Consider the following 20,665-nt stretch of genomic DNA (forward strand, 5'->3'; position numbering starts at 1 on the left):
TGACAATAGACGAGTCATGTAGAGAGCTGCCCCCTGTGTATAGAGTGCTGTGCAGAGGTATGACAATAGACAAGTCATGTAGAGAGCTGCCCCCTGTGTATAGAGTGCTGCGCAGAGGTATGACAATAGACGAGTCATGTAGAGAGCTGCCCCTGTGTATAGAGTGCTGTGCAGAGGTATAATGATATAGACAAGTCATGTAGAGAGCTGCCCCCTGTGTATAGAGTGCTGCGCAGAGGTATGACAATAGACGAGTCATGTAGAGAGCTGCCCCCTGTGTATAGAGTGCTGAGCAGAGGTATGACAATAGACGAGTCATGTAGAGAGCTGCCCCTGTGTATAGAGTGCTGCACAGAGGTATGACAATAGACGAGTCATGTAGAGAGCTGCCCCCAGTGTATAGAGCGCTGCGCAGAGGTATGACAATAGACAAGTCATGTAGAGAGCTGCCCACAGTGTATAGAGTGCTGCGCAGAGGTATGACAATAGACAAGTCGTGTAGAGAGCTGCCCCCTGTGTATAGAGTGCTGCGCAGAGGTATAACAATAGACAAGTCATGTAGAGAGCTGCCCCCAGTGTATAGAGCGCTGCGCAGAGGTATGACAATAGACAAGTCATGTAGAGAGCTGCCCCTGTGTATAGAGTGCTGCACAGAGGTATGACAATAGACAAGTCATGTAGAGAGCTGCCCCCTGTGTATAGAGTGCTGCGCAGAGGTATAACAATAGACGAGTCATGTAGAGAGCTGCCCCCTGTGTATAGAGTGCTGCATAGAGGTATGACAATATACGAGTCATGTAGAGAGCTGCCCCCTGTGTATAGAGTGCTGTGCAGAGGTATGACAATAGACGAGTCATGTAGAGAGCTGCCCCCTGTGTATAGAGTGCTGCGCAGAGATATGACAATAGACAAGTCATGTAGAGAGCTGCCCCCTGTGTATAGAGTGCTGCGCAGAGGTATGACTGACACGAGTCACATAGAGTGCTGCCCCCTGTGTATAGAGCGCTGAGCAGAGGTATGACAATACACAAGTCGTGTAGAGAGCTGCCCCCTGTGTATAGAGTGCTGTGCAGAGGTATGACAATAGACAAGTCATGTAGAGAGCTGCCCCCTGTGTATAGAGTGCTGCGCAGAGGTATGACAATAGACGAGTCATGTAGAGAGCTTCCCCCTGTGTATAGAGTGCTGCGCAGAGGTATGACAATAGACGAGTCATGTAGAGAGCTGCCCCCTGTGTATAGAGTGCTGCGCAGAGGTATGACAATAGACGAGTCATGTAGAGAGCTGCCCCCTGTGTATAGAGTGCTGTGCAGAGGTATGACAATAGACAAGTCATGTAGAGAGCTGCCCCCTGTGTATAGAGTGCTGCGCAGAGGTATGACAATAGACGAGTCATGTAGAGAGCTGCCCCTGTGTATAGAGTGCTGTGCAGAGGTATAATGATATAGACAAGTCATGTAGAGAGCTGCCCCCTGTGTATAGAGTGCTGCGCAGAGGTATGACAATAGACGAGTCATGTAGAGAGCTGCCCCCTGTGTATAGAGTGCTGAGCAGAGGTATGACAATAGACGAGTCATGTAGAGAGCTGCCCCTGTGTATAGAGTGCTGCACAGAGGTATGACAATAGACGAGTCATGTAGAGAGCTGCCCCCAGTGTATAGAGCGCTGCGCAGAGGTATGACAATAGACAAGTCATGTAGAGAGCTGCCCACAGTGTATAGAGTGCTGCGCAGAGGTATGACAATAGACAAGTCGTGTAGAGAGCTGCCCCCTGTGTATAGAGTGCTGCGCAGAGGTATAACAATAGACAAGTCATGTAGAGAGCTGCCCCCAGTGTATAGAGCGCTGCGCAGAGGTATGACAATAGACAAGTCATGTAGAGAGCTGCCCCTGTGTATAGAGTGCTGCACAGAGGTATGACAATAGACAAGTCATGTAGAGAGCTGCCCCCTGTGTATAGAGTGCTGCGCAGAGGTATAACAATAGACGAGTCATGTAGAGAGCTGCCCCCAGTGTATAGAGCGCTGCGCAGAGGTATGACAATAGACAAGTCATGTAGAGAGCTGCCCCCTGTGTATAGAGTGCTGTGCAGAGGTATGACAATAGACAAGTCATGTAGAGAGCTGCCCCTGTGTATAGAGCGCTGAATAGAGGTATGACAATAGACAAGTCATATAGAGAGCTGCCCCTGTGTATAGAGCGCTGTGCAGAGGTATGACAATACACAAGTCATGTAGAGAGCTGCCCCCTGTGTATAGAGTGCTGCGCAGAGATATGACAATAGACAAGTCATGTAGAGAGCTGCCCCCTGTGTATAGAGCGCTGTGCAGAGGTATGACAATAGACAAGTCATGTAGAGAGCTGCCCCCTGTGTATAGAGTGCTGCCCCCTGTGTATAGAGTGCTGTGCAGAGGTATGACAATAGACAAGTCATGTAGAGAGCTGCCCCCTGTGTATAGAGCGCTGTGCAGAGGTATGACAATAGACAAGTCATGTAGAGAGCTGCCCCCTGTGTATAGAGCGCTGTGCAGAGGTATGACAATAGACGAGTCATGTAGAGAGCTGCCCCCTGTGTATAGAGTGCTGCGCAGAGATGACAATAGACAAGTCATGTAGAGAGCTGCCCCTGTGTATAGAGTGCTGCGCAGAGGTATGACAATAGACAAGTCATGTAGAGAGCTGCCCCTGTGTATAGAGTGCTGCACAGAGGTATGACAATAGACAAGTCATGTAGAGAGCTGCCCCCTGTGTATAGAGTGCTGCATAGAGGTATGACAATAGACAAGTCATGTAGAGAGCTGCCCCCTGTGTATAGAGTGCTGGGCAGAGGTATGACAATAGACAAGTCATGTAGAGAGCTGCCCCCTGTGTATAGAGTGCTGCACAGAGGTATGACAATAGACAAGTCATGTAGAGAGCTGCCCCTGTGTATAGAGTGCTGCACAGAGGTATGACAATAGACAAGTCATGTAGAGAGCTGCCCCCTGTGTATAGAGTGCTGCATAGAGGTATGACAATAGACAAGTCATGTAGAGAGCTGCCCCCTGTGTATAGAGTGCTGGGCAGAGGTATGACAATAGACAAGTCATGTAGAGAGCTGCCCCCTGTGTATAGAGTGCTGCGCAGAGATATGACAATAGACGAGTCATGTAGAGAGCTGCCCCCTGTGTATAGAGTGCTGTGCAGAGATATGACAATACACAAGTCATGTAGAGAGCTGCCCCCTGTGTATAGAGTGCTGCGCAGAGGTATGACAATAGACGAGTCATGTAGAGAGCTGCCCCCTGTGTATAGAGCGCTGCCCCCTGTGTATAGAGTGCTGCATAGAGGTATGACAATAGACAAGTCATATAGAGAGCTGCCCCCTGTGTATAGAGCGCTGCACAGAGGTATGACAATATACGAGTCATGTAGAGAGCTGCCCCCTGTGTATAGAGTGCTGCGCAGAGATATGACAATAGACGAGTCATGTAGAGAGCTGCCCCCTGTGTATAGAGTGCTGCGCAGAGATATGACAATAGACGAGTCATGTAGAGAGCTGCCCCCTGTGTATAGAGTGCTGCATAGAGGTATGACAATAGACGAGTCATGTAGAGAGCTGCCCCCTGTGTATAGAGTGCTGCATAGAGGTATGACAATAGTCAAGTCATGTAGAGAGCTGCCCCCTGTGTATAGAGTGCTGCATAGAGGTATGACAATATACGAGTCATGTAGAGAGCTGCCCCCTGTGTATAGAGTGCTGCATAGAGGTATGACAATATACAAGTCATGTAGAGAGCTGCCCCCTGTGTATAGAGTGCTGCGCAGAGGTATAACAGTCCATTTATCAGATCCGTCTTGCCATGAGCCATGCCACTGTGTGCCCATCACATGCTTCCTATTGAATGACAGCAAGCAGAGATCTTAAAAAAACAACACTTTTTTTTCTGCTGCTCCGTTCCACCGAAGCCTAATCATCCTGCGCTTGTGATTCGCCTCCTGCCATACTTACGTGGGACCCTCTGAGCGCTGGATGGGGAGCGGACCGCCCATGCTTTCCGAAATCCAGCCCAGAATGGCAATAAAGAGTTGGTCAGCCAGTCATGGAGGTGATCGAATAGTGAGATTGCGGGCAGGTCGCTGTGTGCCGCCACCTCCGCGTCTCTTAGCGCAGCCTCCAGGAGTTCCGGGGACAGCTGGACACAACACAGATTCACAAGTCACATCATGCTCGATGATGAGGGTTGTAGTCTACATCTACCTTAGGCCTCTTGCACACAACCATGGTTTGGTTCCGCATCCGAGCCACATTTTTTTGCGTCTTGGGTGCGGACCTATTCACTTCCATAAGGCCGCAAAAGATGCGGACAGCATTCCGTGTGCTGTCCGCATCCGTGATGCGGGGTGCATACGGCCGGTGCCCATGTATTGCGGACCCGCCGTACGCCGGCCACAATACGGCCACGGACACACAACATTTGTGTGCAAGAGGCCTAAGGTCCACGAGAAGCGGCATTGCCAGTGATTCTAGTTATAATACTCCTCCCAATTTGTGTCTACAGCTCCTATGCAGAGCTATGTGTCACCGTGGTTACAGACTACACATGAAGCCTGAGCAGTCACGCTCCCTAGCACCTGCCCCCTACTTCTAACTAACCTACAAGGAAGAGATGGAAGGGAGCATGACTGCAGGATCAGACTACACACAGTTTTGTGTAGTCTGTAACCATGGAGACAAATAGCCCTGCACATGAGCTGCAGACACGAAAACGATACATTTTAATCAGGGATGTTCCTGGCCCTCTTGTCTCCTCACCTGAGGTTGGTGAGAAGCCTCTTACCTGCAGCACAGGATTCCCATGTAAAAAGAGAAATCTCTCCTTGATGACATGAACCTTCCTCTTCAGGAGGCCATGGTCCGGCATGGCATGATGGGCATTCTTATACTTCATCAGCTCCAAACAGCACAGCAGGTTGTTCTCCAGTAAAGGTAACCCCTCCTGAGGACCATGTATCTGCAGATACTTCAGGAAATGCAGAACTTCTGGAGTTGGCCATCCCTTAGCTGCCATCTCCAGGGCTTGGTGGAAGGTATCTCCATCGTCAACACTCGGCTGCAGCTGTGCTGGATGATACACATCGTTCCTTCGACCGTGAAGGCGCTTCATGGCCATTTTAGTGCTTAGCACTAGAAGAATTGGCTCAAGTCTCGCCCAACCTTCATTTCCTGACTGCTCCACTCCATAATCCTTCAGCCTTCCTAACATCTCCACCCAGAACTTGTTAAAGGAGGCGGCCAGGAGCCCCCCGAGGAACCTTGTGACCTGTGTGATGGACGAACTGCTGACCATACCTTTGGACAGTTCATTTGTCAAATGTTTCCTCAGTCCTTGCAGTTGTGGGTTCTGAATAGCATCCAACTCTAGAACTTTCTGGATCAAACCCAACATCTTAGCCTCCCCTTTTTTGCTCTGTAACGCATGAAGCATCTCCAGAACCCTCAAGGCCTGTGGCATCTCCGTCTCCTGCACCAGTTTCTTGTAGGCCTTGTAGACTGCTCTGTGCTGAAGCATCTCCAGGGGGATGTTGGGATCATGCAGGAGGTGACTGGGACATCCTGTAATCTGACTGGGGACCGTGAAAGGGTCTCTCCTCTTGCTGGCCTTCTTGCTGCCCCCATGGTGAAGACCCCCATGTCCGTTTTCCTTGTGTGACCTAAATAAGACAAGAAAATCAACCCATGACACAATCCTCACCCATGATTGCCTCATGATTACCTGTTGCCTCATGGAGAACTTTTTATTGGTCTGAAGCATTGGCATCGATGGAAGTTCATCCAACTTAGCCTTGCGGTGGGATTTATTACAAAGATCAGCAGCACCTCACCACTTTATTGAGATGTCTTTCCAGCAATAAATATCAGGTGGCTGCCTCTAAAGGCGCCGTCACCCAAGGTACTTCACTAGCAGTAATGGCTGGTGGTGGAGACGGGAACTGGAGGGCTAGCAGCACCTGGCTTCTCTACTGCAGTCCAGTATTGCACCCATAAACCGGGGCCCCATAGCACTCATTGGAGGGCCACACTACCAGCCAGTGTGAGGCTCCCAGCCCCTCAGACATGATAATCTCTACTGGCAGGTTTACCTTTTCTGTCTTGTTTTTACCCCTTTACTTGCTGATGACCCCGACTTCTTGGACTTGTGGTGCGATGGTGGAACACAGTACCTGTAAGGACAAAGTAACTGCAATCAGTGCAGGGCTCACACAGCTGAGGGTCTGTTACAGTGTATCAGTGTTGACAATCAGCTTGGACTGTAGCAGTGCTTGGGTCACAGTGAATTGTCTACACTGATACATTGTAACAAACACTCAGCTACTAGGTCAAGATGGGTTTTGAACGTGTCAGAATAAACAGTGCTCCCAGTCACTGACAGCAAGCAGAGATCTTCAGAATGGTGAGGAATTGAAAAATAAAGTATATTAGAAAGTTACAGGTCATAGGCGCCGGTGAGGTCATCAGCCAGCCACAAAACGGTCGTAACGTCAGATTAGCAGGAAATCGCCCAGTAATCCGGCATATTGAGTAGTGCTGGAGCATTAGTCCAGTAGGCGGATGGGAGTCGTAGTCTGTGCACAGATAAGTCCTGATCAGTTCTTACCCCCATGTCACCCTCCTGTCGCTGGGGTCTGCTGCCCCCTCTCCCTGCACGGGCAACATATCCGGGTGTGGCGTAGGTGCTCAGAGCTGATGGTTCTGCACAGTGTTCAGTCCGCAGGTTGAATAATCTCACCCAACATCTCAAGTGTTCCCCGGGGTGTCCTTATGTGTGAGTTACATCAGCGGATTTAACCCTTCTGTCCCCGGAGAACTCAGACTGTTGTCAGGATGGAGGAGGGAGCGCAACGAGCACCCGGGCACAGTTGGCAGAGCACGGAGGGGGGGATCGGTGAGTATAAGCGCAGTTGCTGCCCCCTTTTTTGCCTTCATCACGCACCCAGAGAGAACATGGGCGTTGTACACGGCTCCTGTATTCTGCTGACCCCCCAGCTGCACCCTGACGCATTGTATCGGGGGCTTCTTCATAATTCGATCCCCAGACTGGAGCGCCCCCTCCCCCAACCAGCGTTTCATCACTTACTTCAGGAACATGGAGATGTCGTAGTTCAGGAATCGTATCCAGGAGTCGCGCAGAGCGTCCAGCGCCAAGTGATACGCAGACCCTAGATCCTCCAGGTGTATCTGTCCTGAGGAGGCGTCCGAGTGCCCCACGGCCGGCTCACCTGGAAGAGGAGAGCGCGTCCACAGGGGTGTGGAAGTAGTGAATGGGGGACTGCTGTGAAGGGTTAATAACTACTGTGAAGGGCCTAGCCGTCTGGGCAACCCCACAGATCATCCCCCAACCCCCTTGTACTTGTTCCACTGATCCACTACTTGCTGGCTGCGTGGGCATGAGTTAAGTCACTTCGGTGCGGCGGCAGGTCTCGCTGGATCACGCGCCGCAGGACAGGATTGTGCACTGCGCAGCCCACAAGTAGCGGAACAAGTACAAGGGGGGTGGGGAATAGCCATATTTTTTTTTTTAAATGCTACCAGGCCAGCATAACATTCGGGGCACTGGACAAAACATCCGGGGCTCGAGCCCGGAATGTTTTGACCTAACGACGCCCCTGCCGACCTGTACATTATATAGACACCCGCACCCTATGGAGGCCGCAGCCCGTACCTGCATGTGTAATGGAGGACTCCGGGTAAACATCAGGGCTGCGCCCCCAGACTTGGCGCTGACTGGCGCCGCTTTGGTTCCGCTCTGCCCCCCATTCTCCATAGTCACTTAGTTCTTGCCACAGAAGGAAAATCTGAGTCGTCTTCGGCAGCTCAAACCTGTTGGTGAATTATATGAGAATCATCCCCATTGTGATTGTCAGCTCCTTCTACCGCTACACTTCTGTTCATCCTGATCTTTCTGTTTCATGAATAGAATGCTAGAACTAGCATGAAGATTGACACTCGGTCCTTATTGTCACGTGGACACAGCTAGTTGTATCTTGGCCCTTGTGCTTGAGGGGCCCTTAGGCCTGGTAGGTGGGGTTCCTGGACCTTCGTGTTGTGTCTGTCTTGTCACCTGTTCAGATAGTGCAGGAACGTCCCCCCGGCTGTTGCGTCATTCTTCAGAGCTGGAATCATTCTGTCTGGTAGAGAGGAGCCGGGAATCTGCGGATCGTCCGGATACCTGAAGATCTGGGACAGACGGACATCGCCAGTGATTTCTGCCCCATTAGCTCTATGTATTACGGTCCACGCCTTCCCAGATATCTGAGGTCGGCGGACTCACCGTGTCATTGTCCTTGTTCCCCAGGGGGGTGGACGCGTCGCCTTCGACTGGATCCATAAAAGGTGAAGTATGAATGGCGACCTCCAGAGATGGGGCGTCCGGCTTCACCCCCTTATGTTCTGTACGCCTAAAATAAATGGATTTATGTGGAGGTTGCAAAGGATTGGGCTATTATAATAATTCTCAGGATATTAGGGCCACCCGAGGCGGAATCCAGAAATACCGCGGAGGGGGGCGCTGTTTCTCAAAAAAAAAAAAAAAATACACACTTTTCTCTGATCCTGGACAAAGCCTGCAAGTCTCCAGTAAATAGTCAGCTGCGTAGTAACAGAAAGGCAGCGTGCAGTGACTGCCTCCCCTTCTCAAGCGATTCAAGCCAATTGTACTAAAAAAAAATAATCCTTACCCTGGATAAATATAACATTGTTATAACTCTTGTGTAAACACCACAAGCTCCACAAGTAATCCCCTCTTGTGGTATATCTGGGCAGACACTGTACCAGCAGGTGATGATCTGTACAGACACTGAACCAGCAGGGGATGACCTGTACAGACACTGAACCAGCAGGGGATGATCTGTACAGACACTGAACCAGCAGGGGATGATCTGTACAGACACTGAACCAGCAGGGGATGATCTGTACAGACACTGAACCAGCAGGGGATGATCTGTACAGACACTGAACCAGCAGGGGATGATCTGTACAGACACTGAACCAGCAGGGGATAATTTCTGCAGACACTGAACCAGCAGGGGATGACCTGTACAGACACTGAACCAGCAGGGGATGATCTGTACAGACACTGAACCAGCAGAGGATGATCTGTACAGACACTGAACCAGCAGGGGATGATCTGTACAGACACTGAACCAGCAGGGGATGATCTGTACAGACACTGAACCAGCAGGGGATAATTTCTGCAGACACTGAACCAGCAGGGGATGACCTGTACAGACACTGAACCAGCAGGGGATGATCTGTACAGACACTGAACCAGCAGGGGATGATCTGTACAGACACTGAACCAGCAGGGGATGATCTGTACAGACACTGAACCAGCAGGAGATGATCTGTACAGACACTGAACCAGCAGGGGATGATCTGTACAGACATGTAACCAGCAGGGGATGATCTGTACAGACACTGAACCAGCAGGGGATGATCTGTACAGACACTGAACCAGCAGGGGATGATCTGTACAGACATGTAACCAGCAGGGGATGATCTGTACAGACACTGAACCAGCAGGGGATGATCTGTACAGACACTGAACCAGCAGGGGATGATCTGTACAGACACTGAACCAGCAGGGGATGATCTGTACAGACATGTAACCAGCAGGGGATGATCTGTACAGACATGTAACCAGCAGGGGATGACCTGTACAGACACTGAACCAGCAGGGGATGATCTGTACAGACACTGAACCAGCAGGGGATGATCTGTACAGACACTGAACCAGCAGGGGATGACCTGTACAGACACTGAACCAGCAGGGGATGATCTGTACAGACACTGAACCAGCAGGAGATGATCTGTACAGACACTGAACCAGCAGGAGATACCTGTGAGATATGAGGTCCTAACGGGTCACTGCACTGTGTGAATTTGGCTGATACTTACCTGAGCGGGTGTTCCCTCTGCCAGTGGATGAGGAACCTGGGGATCCAGTAGGAGCGCAGGCGTCTCAGGGCATCATATTGGGATCTCCTGAGGGCGTGGTAGGAAGGACCCCGACTCTGCTGACACAGACGGATCTGCTCCTGTAAATTAATGACTGCCAGTAAAATGGCCGCTCTTCGTGCAGCCGTCCTCTTATGGTAGGAAAGAGCAAGGAGAGTCCGCTACATGGACCAATGGCCGATCCAGGGCCTGGAGCTTCACACAAAGGGGCCCAAACTTTGGGTACTGAAAAGGTCTGCAGCTTTTCAAGATCTGTGCTTGCTGCTAGCAATATTTTTGTTTAAATCCAAAGGCTGAAAACTCGATACAGCTCTCAGCTGAGATTTTGTTACGGTTGGATCCAGTCTAGACGGTCCCTGGACCCCGGACTGCTCTGCTTAGCTCACAGAGGATTCTCTACATCAGGGCTTTTCAAACCTTTTCTACTCTGGCCTCACCAGCTACCAAATACTGCTGTGCAATGTCCACAGTACCTCTGTAGCAGCTCCAAATACACCAGAAGTAGCACTAAATACCACTGTACAGCACAACATACCTCCCCAGCAGCGTCAGATCACAGTGCAGCACAACATACCTCCCCAGCAGCGTCAGATATCACAGTGCAGCACAACATACCTCCCCAGCAGCGTCAGATATCACAGTGCAGCACAACATACCTCCCCAGCAGCGTCAGATATCACAGTGCAGCACAACATACCTCCCCAGCAGCGTCAGATACCACAGTGCAGCACAACATACCTCCTCAGCAGTGTCAGATATCACAGTGCAGCACAACATACCTCCCCAGCAGCGTCAGATATCACAGTGCAGCACAACATACCTCCTCAGCAGTGTCAGATATCACAGTGCAGCACAACATACCTCCCCAGCAGCGTCAGATATCACAGTGCAGCACAACATACCTCCCCAGCAGCGTCAGATATCACAGTGCAGCACAACATACCTCCTCAGCAGTGTCAGATATCACAGTGCAGCACAACATACCTCCCCAGCAGTGTCAGATATCACAGTGCAGCACAACATACCTCCCCAGCAGTGTCAGATATCACAGTGCAGCACAACATACCTCCCCAGCAGCGTCATATCACAGTGCAGCACAACATACCTCCTCAGCAGTGTCAGATATCACAGTGCAGCACAACATACCTCCCCAGCAGCGTCAGATATCACAGTGCAGCACAACATACCTCCCCAGCAGTGTCAGATATCACAGTGCAGCACAATATACCTCCCCAGCAGCGTCAGATACCACAGTGCAGCACAACATACCTCCTCAGCAGTGTCAGATATCACAGTGCAGCACAACATACCTCCCCAGCAGCGTCATATCACAGTGCAGCACAACATACCTCCCCAGCAGCGTCAGATATCACAGTGCAGCACAACATACCTCCCCAGCAGCGTCAGATATCACAGTGCAGCACAACATACCTCCCCAGCAGCGTCAGATATCACAGTGCAGCACAACATACCTCCCCAGCAGCGTCAGATATCACAGTGCAGCACAACATACCTCCCCAGCAGTGTCAGATACCACAGTGCAGCACAACATACCTCCCCAGCAGTGTCAGATATCACAGTGCAGCACAACATACCTCCCCAGCAGCGTCAGATCACAGTGCAGCACAACATACCTCCTCAGCAGTGTCAGATATCACAGTGCAGCACAACATACCTCCCCAGCAGCGTCAGATATCACAGTGCAGCACAACATACCTCCCCAGCAGCGTCAGATATCACAGTGCAGCACAACATACCTCCCCAGCAGCGTCAGATATCACAGTGCAGCACAACATACCTCCCCAGCAGCGTCAGATACCACAGTGCAGCACAACATACCTCCTCAGCAGTGTCAGATATCACAGTGCAGCACAACATACCTCCCCAGCAGCGTCAGATATCACAGTGCAGCACAACATACCTCCTCAGCAGTGTCAGATATCACAGTGCAGCACAACATACCTCCCCAGCAGCGTCAGATATCACAGTGCAGCACAACATACCTCCCCAGCAGCGTCAGATATCACAGTGCAGCACAACATACCTCCTCAGCAGTGTCAGATATCACAGTGCAGCACAACATACCTCCCCAGCAGTGTCAGATATCACAGTGCAGCACAACATACCTCCCCAGCAGTGTCAGATATCACAGTGCAGCACAACATACCTCCCCAGCAGCGTCATATCACAGTGCAGCACAACATACCTCCTCAGCAGTGTCAGATATCACAGTGCAGCACAACATACCTCCCCAGCAGCGTCAGATATCACAGTGCAGCACAACATACCTCCCCAGCAGTGTCAGATATCACAGTGCAGCACAATATACCTCCCCAGCAGCGTCAGATACCACAGTGCAGCACAACATACCTCCTCAGCAGTGTCAGATATCACAGTGCAGCACAACATACCTCCCCAGCAGCGTCATATCACAGTGCAGCACAACATACCTCCCCAGCAGCGTCAGATATCACAGTGCAGCACAACATACCTCCCCAGCAGCGTCAGATATCACAGTGCAGCACAACATACCTCCCCAGCAGCGTCAGATATCACAGTGCAGCACAACATACCTCCCCAGCAGCGTCAGATATCACAGTGCAGCACAACATACCTCCCCAGCAGCGTCATATCACAGTGCAGCACAACATACCTCCTCAGCAGTGTCAGATATCACAGTGCAGCACAACATACCTCCCCAGCAGCGTCAGATATCACAGTGCAGCACAATTTACCTCCCCAGCAGCGTCAGATGTCACTTACCTGACTCTCAGGACGCAGGTAGATCTGATACTTATTCTGGATGCTCCTATCAAGGAACAACAAAGTAATCGTTAATTATAGTTTATTACGAGTTTCCTCACATACATGACAGGCGGGCGAGGCAACGGCCACTGTCTTCCCTGCCATGTAGGCTGCAAGCTAAAGTGGCACACAGAGGAGGGGGTAGTAGTACTGTAGGAGGTAAGTGATCATGGTGAGGCAGAAGCAAGTCTTTAACCCTACCCTAGCCAGACTCTACCTGAAGAGGTGGACACACAGGTGCCGGGCGTCCTCAGGGCTGTGGTTGACTTCGAGATCCACTGACTGCTCCTTGAAAGCTTCACAGTCCATCCAAAAATGAAGGATGTGACTCCCCTTCGTGTCCTGGAGGAAGCGCATGAACCTCCCAATGCCAGCTCTCTGCAAGAGAAAGCATCAAACAAACCAGCGGGGGCAACAGTGAAGGCTTACAGGAAATGAGCAGAATTATGGATGCAGCTCTGGATGTGATTGGAGGACAATACATGACATAGCCTGGGATCCTCCCAAGACTCTGCCCATACAATGACACAGGCTGACCCCTAGGACAGAGGCCAGTAGATGACCTCACCGAGCTCAGAGCTTCCTCCTTCAGTTGCTGCAGGTCGTACATGGTGAGATTGTGCTGCTTCACAAAGTTCTCCTCCTCCTCTGTGATGCTGTAAAGGTCCTCATGGTCCTCGTGGTCTGCCCAGCCCATCCCCTGCTCCTCGTTACTCCGGGCTGCACTTCCAGGATCTCTGTACCAATACCATTATAATTAGTGACGTTTACAGGCTGCAGTGCAGAGGACCTCAATGAATCATACCTGGTATCCCTCTGGTATTCAGCCCAGGCCGGGGCCTCAGTGCGGAGCCGGATACTTGGAGACTCTGGACACCCGAGGCCTATAGAATCGCACAGAAAATGAAGGTTCACCAAATATCCATGGGAGGAGGGGGATGCAGCTGCAGCTTCTGTGACTGCATGCTGTGAGAGGGGGAGGAGGAACTGGGAGAGACATTTCTGACATCACACCAGGAAGTCCCGGTCACTCAGCTAGCATGGACAGAAAAAATCCAGCTCCACTGATGTATAATAATGGCGGACATATCTCCTGGCCACTTCTCACCGATGGTTTGACTGTGTGTGAAGGCCACATAGAGGTCTCCGTCCTCCATCTGAGGGTCCGAGGGATGGCAGAGCCTCATAATGGCGTCTCCATACTGCGCCAGGAGAGACAATCTGTAGGTGTCAGATTCATATCCTGTGGGACAAAACAACAGGTCGCTGCTTCAGCATTTATGGACTGTGATGTGGACTGCAGATCCAGACATTGATGACAATGAGCGAAGGTGCGACACAAGACTTTACCCAAGACTCTGTGGAAGGCGCCCAAGATTAGTGGAGAAATGCAGAAAATATTCCTGCGTCCAGTTGGAGGGGACTCCCTTCCTACAGAGATTCAGCTGAAGATCTTATCAGCTGTATTCAGGATCATAATCCCTGACAAGCAGAGCAGAGAGGAGGATGAGGCAGCTCTTTAGCTCAGTGTTGTGAAGTAACTTGTCCTGCTGTGTGATTAGGACAGGTTCTGTGTGTACTTATAGGATGGCGGCCATTTTATTTCTCCTAATGATCGCTCCCCAGACAAAACGACCCATTATAACTAATGAAAGGTATTTGGGAATATGTTTATAATAAAGTGATATTTAAGTATGTCATTTTCTTAATTCACAGAGAACCCCTATATGAAAAGTTGGAATCGGGTTCATTCATTCTAAGCATCATAAACCAGACGATGTGCCTCTGTACCCTGTAACCCCAAAATTTAACATCAAGTCTTTTTAGGTACAACATTCTGCACTGATTAGCTTCTAGTTTCCTGATACAGAGTTCCAACTCCTCTGCATAAACATAGAAATACCTGATGACATTATATCTGTCTGCAGCCACCAGTGGGGGAGCTCAGGAGATTACTACATACAGATATATACAGCCACCACTAGAGGGAACTCAGGAAATTACTACATGCAGATATATACAGTCACCACTAGAGGGAGCTCAGGAGATTACTACATACAGATATATACAGCCACCACTAGAGGGAGCTCAGGAGATCACTACATACAGATATATACAGCCACCACTAGAGGGAGCTCAGGAGATTACTACATATAGATATATACAGCCACCACTAGAGGGAGCTCAGGAGATTACTACATACAGATATATAGGGCCACCACTAGAGGGAGCTCAGGAGATTACTACATACAGATATATACAACCACTACTAGAGGGAGCTCAGGAGATTACTACATACAGATATATACAGCCACCACTACAGGGAGCTCAGGAGATTACTACATACAGATATATACAGCCACCACTAGAGGGAGCTCAGGAGATTACTACATACAGATATATACAGCCACCACTAGAGGGAGCTCAGGAGATTACTACATACAGATATATACAACCACCACTAGAGGGAGCTCAGGAGATTACTACATACAGATATATACAGCCACCACTAGGGGGAGGTCAGGCGATTACTACATACAGATATATACAGCCACCACTAGAGGGAGCTCAGGAGATTACTGCATGCAGATATATACAGCAACCACTAGAGGGAGTTCAGCAGCTCACTACATACAGATATATACAGCCACCACTAGAGGGAGCTCATGAGATTACTACATACAGATATATACAGCCACCACTAGAGGGAGCTCAGGAGATTACTACATACAGATATATACAGCCACCACTAGAGGGGGCTCAGGAGATTACTACATACAGATATATACAGCAACCACTAGAGGGAGTTCAGCAGCTCACTACATACAGATATATACAGCCACCACTTTAGGAAGCTCAGGAGTTTACTACATACAGATATATGCAGCCACCAGTAGAGGGAGCTCAGGAGATTACTACATACAGATATATACAGCCACCACTAGAGGGAGCTCAGGAGATTACTACATGCAGATATATACAGCCACCACTAGAGGGAGCTCAGGAGATTAATACATACAGATATATACAGCCACCACTAGAGGGAGCTCAGGAGATTACTACATACAGATATATACAGACACCACTAGAGGGAGATCAGGAGATATCCACTAGGGATGAGCGAATCGACTTCAGATAAAACATCCGAAGTCGATTCGCATAAAACTTTGTTTGAATACTGTACGGAACGAGCGCTCTGTACAGTATTAGAATGTATTGGCTCCTATGAACCGAAGTTATTACTTCGCAAAGTCTCAGGAGACCTCGGGTAATAACTTCAGAAATTAATTTCTACTGTAAAAAACTTTTTACCAAACTCGGGTTCGGTTCCAAGGTACCACCTGGTACAGCATTCAAATGAAGTTTTATACGTATCGACTTCGGATGTTTCATCCGAAGTCAATTCGCTCATCCCTAATTACAACATACAGATACCACTAGAGGGAGCTCAGGAGATTACTACATACAGATATATATATACAGCCACCACTAGAGGGAGCTCAGGAGATTACTACATACAGATTTATACAGCCACCACTAGAGGGAGCTCAGGAGATTACTACATACAGATATATACAGCCACCACTAGAGGGAGCTCAGGAGATTACTACATACAGATATGTACAGTCACCAATAGCGGGAGCTTGAGAGATTACTGCATACAGATATATACAGCCACCACTAGAGGGAGCTCAGGAGATTACTACATACAGATATATACAGCCACCACTAGAGGGAGCTCAGGAGATTACTGCATACAAATATATACAGCCACCACTAGGGGATGCTCAGGAGATTACTGCCTACAGATATATACAGCCACCACTAGGGGAAGCTCAGGAGATTATTATATACAGAAATACATAGCCACCACTAGAGGGAGCTCAGGAAATAACTGCATACAGATATATAAAGCCACCAATAGAGGGAGCTCAGGAGATTACTACATACAGATATATACGGCCACCACTAAAGGGGGCTCAGGAGATTACTGCATACAGATATATACAACCACTACTAGAGGGGGCTCAGGAAATTACTACATACAGATATATACAGCCACCACTAGATGGAGCTGTGGAGATTACTGCATACAGATATACACAGCCACCACTAGAGGGAACTCAGGAGAATATTACATACAGAAATACACAGCCACCACTAGAGGGACCTCAGGAGATTACTACATACAGATATATACAGCCACCACTAGAGGGACCTCAGGAGATTACTACATACAGATATATACAGCCACCACTAGATGGAGCTGTGGAGATTACTGCATACAGATATATACAGCCACCACTAGAGGGAGCTCAGGAGATTACTGCATACAGATATATACAGCCACCACTAGAGGGAGCTCAGGAGATTACTACATACAGATATATACAGCCACCACTAGAGGGACCTCAGGAGATTACTACATACAGATATATACAGCCACCACTAGAGGGAGCTCAGGAGATTACTACATACAGATATATACAGCCACCACTAGAGGGAGCTCAGGAGATTACTACATACAGATATATACAGTTGCCTTCAGGGTGTAGTTTCTATAGGGGACAGGGACATGATAAAAAAAAATAGCTGCACAACTTTACACATGCAAACAATACAGCTGAGAAATGGGGATCATTCTAAATTAAAGTGGTATTATACCTACTATAAATGGAAAATTGGAAGCTCTTAGCGCACATTTTTGATCAAACGTGTGTCGAGCCCATCTACCAGGTGTCAAGGTGGCTTCTGCAGATGGGTGCCTAACACTAATATATCGCCTCTCTTGGACTTACCTAAGCCTACATTTTTAGGGCAGTGTAGGAACCAGCTACATTTGAACTCTTGTAGTACATATAGATATATACGGCCACCACTAGAAAGAGCTCAGGAGATTACTGCATACAGATATATACAGCCACCACTAGGGGGAGGTCAGGAGATTACTACATACAGATGTATACAGCCCCCACTAGGGGGAGGTCAGGAGATTTTTATATACAGATATATACAGCCCCCACTAGAGGGAGCTCAGGAGATTACTACATACAGATATATACAGACACCACTAGAGAGAGCTCAGGAGATTACTACATACAGATATATACAGCCACCACTAGAGGGAGCTCAGAAGATTACTGCATACAGATATATACAGCCACCACTAGAGGGAGCTCAGGAGATTACTACATACAGATATATACAGCCACCACTAGAGGGAGCTCAGGAGATTACTACATACAGATATATACAGCCACCACTAAAGGGAGCTCAGGAATTACTACATACAGATATATACAGCCACCACTAGAGGGAGCTCAGGAGATTACTGCATACAGATATATACAGCCACCACTAGGGGAGGTCAGGAGATTACTACATACAGGTATATACAGCCACCACTAGAGGGCGCTCAGGAGATTACTACATACAGATATATATAGCCACCACTAGAGGGAGCTCAGGAGATTACTACATACAGATATATACAGCCACCACTAGGGGGAGGTCAGGAGATTACTACATACAGATATATACAGCTACCACTAGAGGGAGTTCAGGAGATTACTACATACAGATATATATACAGCCACCACTAGATGGAGCTCAGGAGATTACTACATACAGATATATACAGACACCACTAAAGGGAGCTCAGGAGATTACTACATACATATATATACAGACACCACTAGAGGGAGCTCAGGAGATTAGTACATACAGATATATACAGCCACCACTAGAGGGAGCTCAGGAGATTACTACATACAGATATATACAGCCACCACTAGAGGGAGCTCAGGAGATTACTGCATACAGATATATACAGCCACCACTAGAGAGAGCTCAGGAGAGTACTACATACAGATATATACAGCCACCACTAGAGGGAGCACAGGAGATTACTACATACAGATATATACAGCCACCACTAGAGGGAGCTCAGGAGATTACTACATACAGATATATACAGCCACCACTAGAGGGAGCTCAGAAGATTACTACATACAGATATATACAGCCCCCACTAGGGGAAGTCAGGAGATTACTACATACAGATATATACAGCCACCACTAGAGGGAGCTCAGGAGATTACTACATACAGATATATACAGCCCCCACTAGAGGGAGCTTAGGAGATTACTACATACAGATATATACAGCCCCCACTAGAGGGAGCTCAGGAGATTACTACATACAGATATATACAGCCACCACTAGAGGAAGCTCAGGAATTACTACATACAGATATATACAGCCACCACTAGAGGGAGCTCAGGAGATTACTGCATACAGATATATACAGCCACCACTAGAGGAGGTCAGGAGATTACTACATACAGGTATATACAGCCACCACTAGAGGGCGCTCAGGAGATTACTACATACAGATATATATAGCCACCACTAGAGGGAGCTCAGGAGATTACTACATACAGATATATACAGCCACCACTAGGGGGAGGTCAGGAGATTACTACATACAGATATATACAGCTACCACTAGAGGGAGCTCAGGAGATTACTACATACAGATATATATACAGCCACCACTAGATGGAGCTCAGGAGATTACTACATACAGATATATACAGACACCACTAAAGGGAGCTCAGGAGATTACTACATACATATATATACAGACACCACTAGAGGGAGCTCAGGAGATTAGTACATACAGATATATACAGCCACCACTAGAGGGAGCTCAGGAGATTACTACATACAGATATATACAGCCACCACTAGAGGGAGCTCAGGAGATTACTGCATACAGATATATACAGCCACCACTAGAGAGAGCTCAGGAGAGTACTACATACAGATATATACAGCCACCACTAGAGGGAGCACAGGAGATTACTACATACAGATATATACAGCCACCACTAGAGGGAGCTCAGGAGATTACTACATACAGATATATACAGCCACCACTAGAGGGAGCTCAGGAGATTACTACATACAGATATATACAGACACCACTAAAGGGAGCTCAGGAGATTACTACATACAGATATATACAGCCACCACTAGATGGAACTCAGGAGATTACTACATACAGATATATACAGCCACCACTAGAGGGAGCTCAGGAGATTACTACATACAGATATATACAGCCACCACTAGAGGGAGCTCAGAAGATTACTACATACAGATATATACAGCCACCACTAGAGGGAGCTCAGGAGATTACTACATACAGATATATACAGCCACCACTAGAGGGAGCTCAGGAGATTACTGCATACAGATATATACAGCCACCACTAGAGGGAGCTCAGGAGATTACTACATACAGATATATACAGCCACCACTAGAGGGAGCTCAGGAGATTACTACATACAGATATATACAGCCACCACTAGAGGGAGCTCAGGAGATTACTACATATAGATATATACAGTTGCCTTCAGAATGTAGTCTCTATAGGGGGCAAGGACATGACTCACATGACTGGATTGGCTATAAGAGAGAACATAATCACATCTTATTAATCGCAGCCGATCACAACCTTTTATTGTCTCGTTATTACAGTTCATTTCACATTTTAATCACCAGGCGCGGCGGGGGTGCTGTGGACGCGGCTGGGAAACCTTCCCTCAATTGGCGGTGGCTCCTCTGGCCAGATACTGGGGGTCCTGAACTGATGGGGGACAGCGGAGCAGAGGGCGGTGGACAGGGCGGCGCTGTCAATCTGGCGGCTGTACCCGCGGATGTCATAGCGGCTGGCAGGCTGGGGATCCTCCAGGGGGCGCACTAATAATTTGGCCAACTTGTATTCTAAATAGAGCGGAGACCTAAGAAATAAGGAAGAAAAAATATATCATGAACTATTGTTTGTGGGTGTGGC

The 20,665-nt window shown here is 48.6% G+C and overlaps 1 protein-coding gene across 2 annotated transcripts in view; it reads right to left on the reverse strand.

Moving 5' to 3' along the window:
- The window catches only part of LOC120999805, a 29,011-nt gene that overhangs the window by 946 nt on the left and 7,400 nt on the right, over positions 1 to 20,665 (reverse strand). For both annotated transcript variants that reach the window (XM_040430794.1, XM_040430793.1), the window contains exons 4-17: positions 20,371 to 20,612; positions 13,911 to 14,045; positions 13,608 to 13,686; positions 13,371 to 13,539; positions 13,020 to 13,180; positions 12,761 to 12,806; positions 9,938 to 10,077; positions 8,313 to 8,439; positions 8,103 to 8,218; positions 7,704 to 7,861; positions 7,119 to 7,260; positions 6,124 to 6,204; positions 4,821 to 5,694; positions 3,992 to 4,175 (exon numbers count right to left, since the gene is read on the reverse strand). In XM_040430794.1, the coding sequence (XP_040286728.1) occupies positions 3,992 to 4,175; positions 4,821 to 5,694; positions 6,124 to 6,204; positions 7,119 to 7,260; positions 7,704 to 7,861; positions 8,103 to 8,218; positions 8,313 to 8,439; positions 9,938 to 10,077; positions 12,761 to 12,806; positions 13,020 to 13,180; positions 13,371 to 13,539; positions 13,608 to 13,686; positions 13,911 to 14,045; positions 20,371 to 20,612 (2,654 nt within the window). The remainder of the gene's footprint in view (positions 1 to 3,991; positions 4,176 to 4,820; positions 5,695 to 6,123; positions 6,205 to 7,118; positions 7,261 to 7,703; positions 7,862 to 8,102; positions 8,219 to 8,312; positions 8,440 to 9,937; positions 10,078 to 12,760; positions 12,807 to 13,019; positions 13,181 to 13,370; positions 13,540 to 13,607; positions 13,687 to 13,910; positions 14,046 to 20,370; positions 20,613 to 20,665) is intronic.

Source organism: Bufo bufo, chromosome 4 (assembly GCF_905171765.1).
Source record: "Bufo bufo chromosome 4, aBufBuf1.1, whole genome shotgun sequence".
NCBI lineage: Eukaryota > Metazoa > Chordata > Amphibia > Anura > Bufonidae > Bufo > Bufo bufo.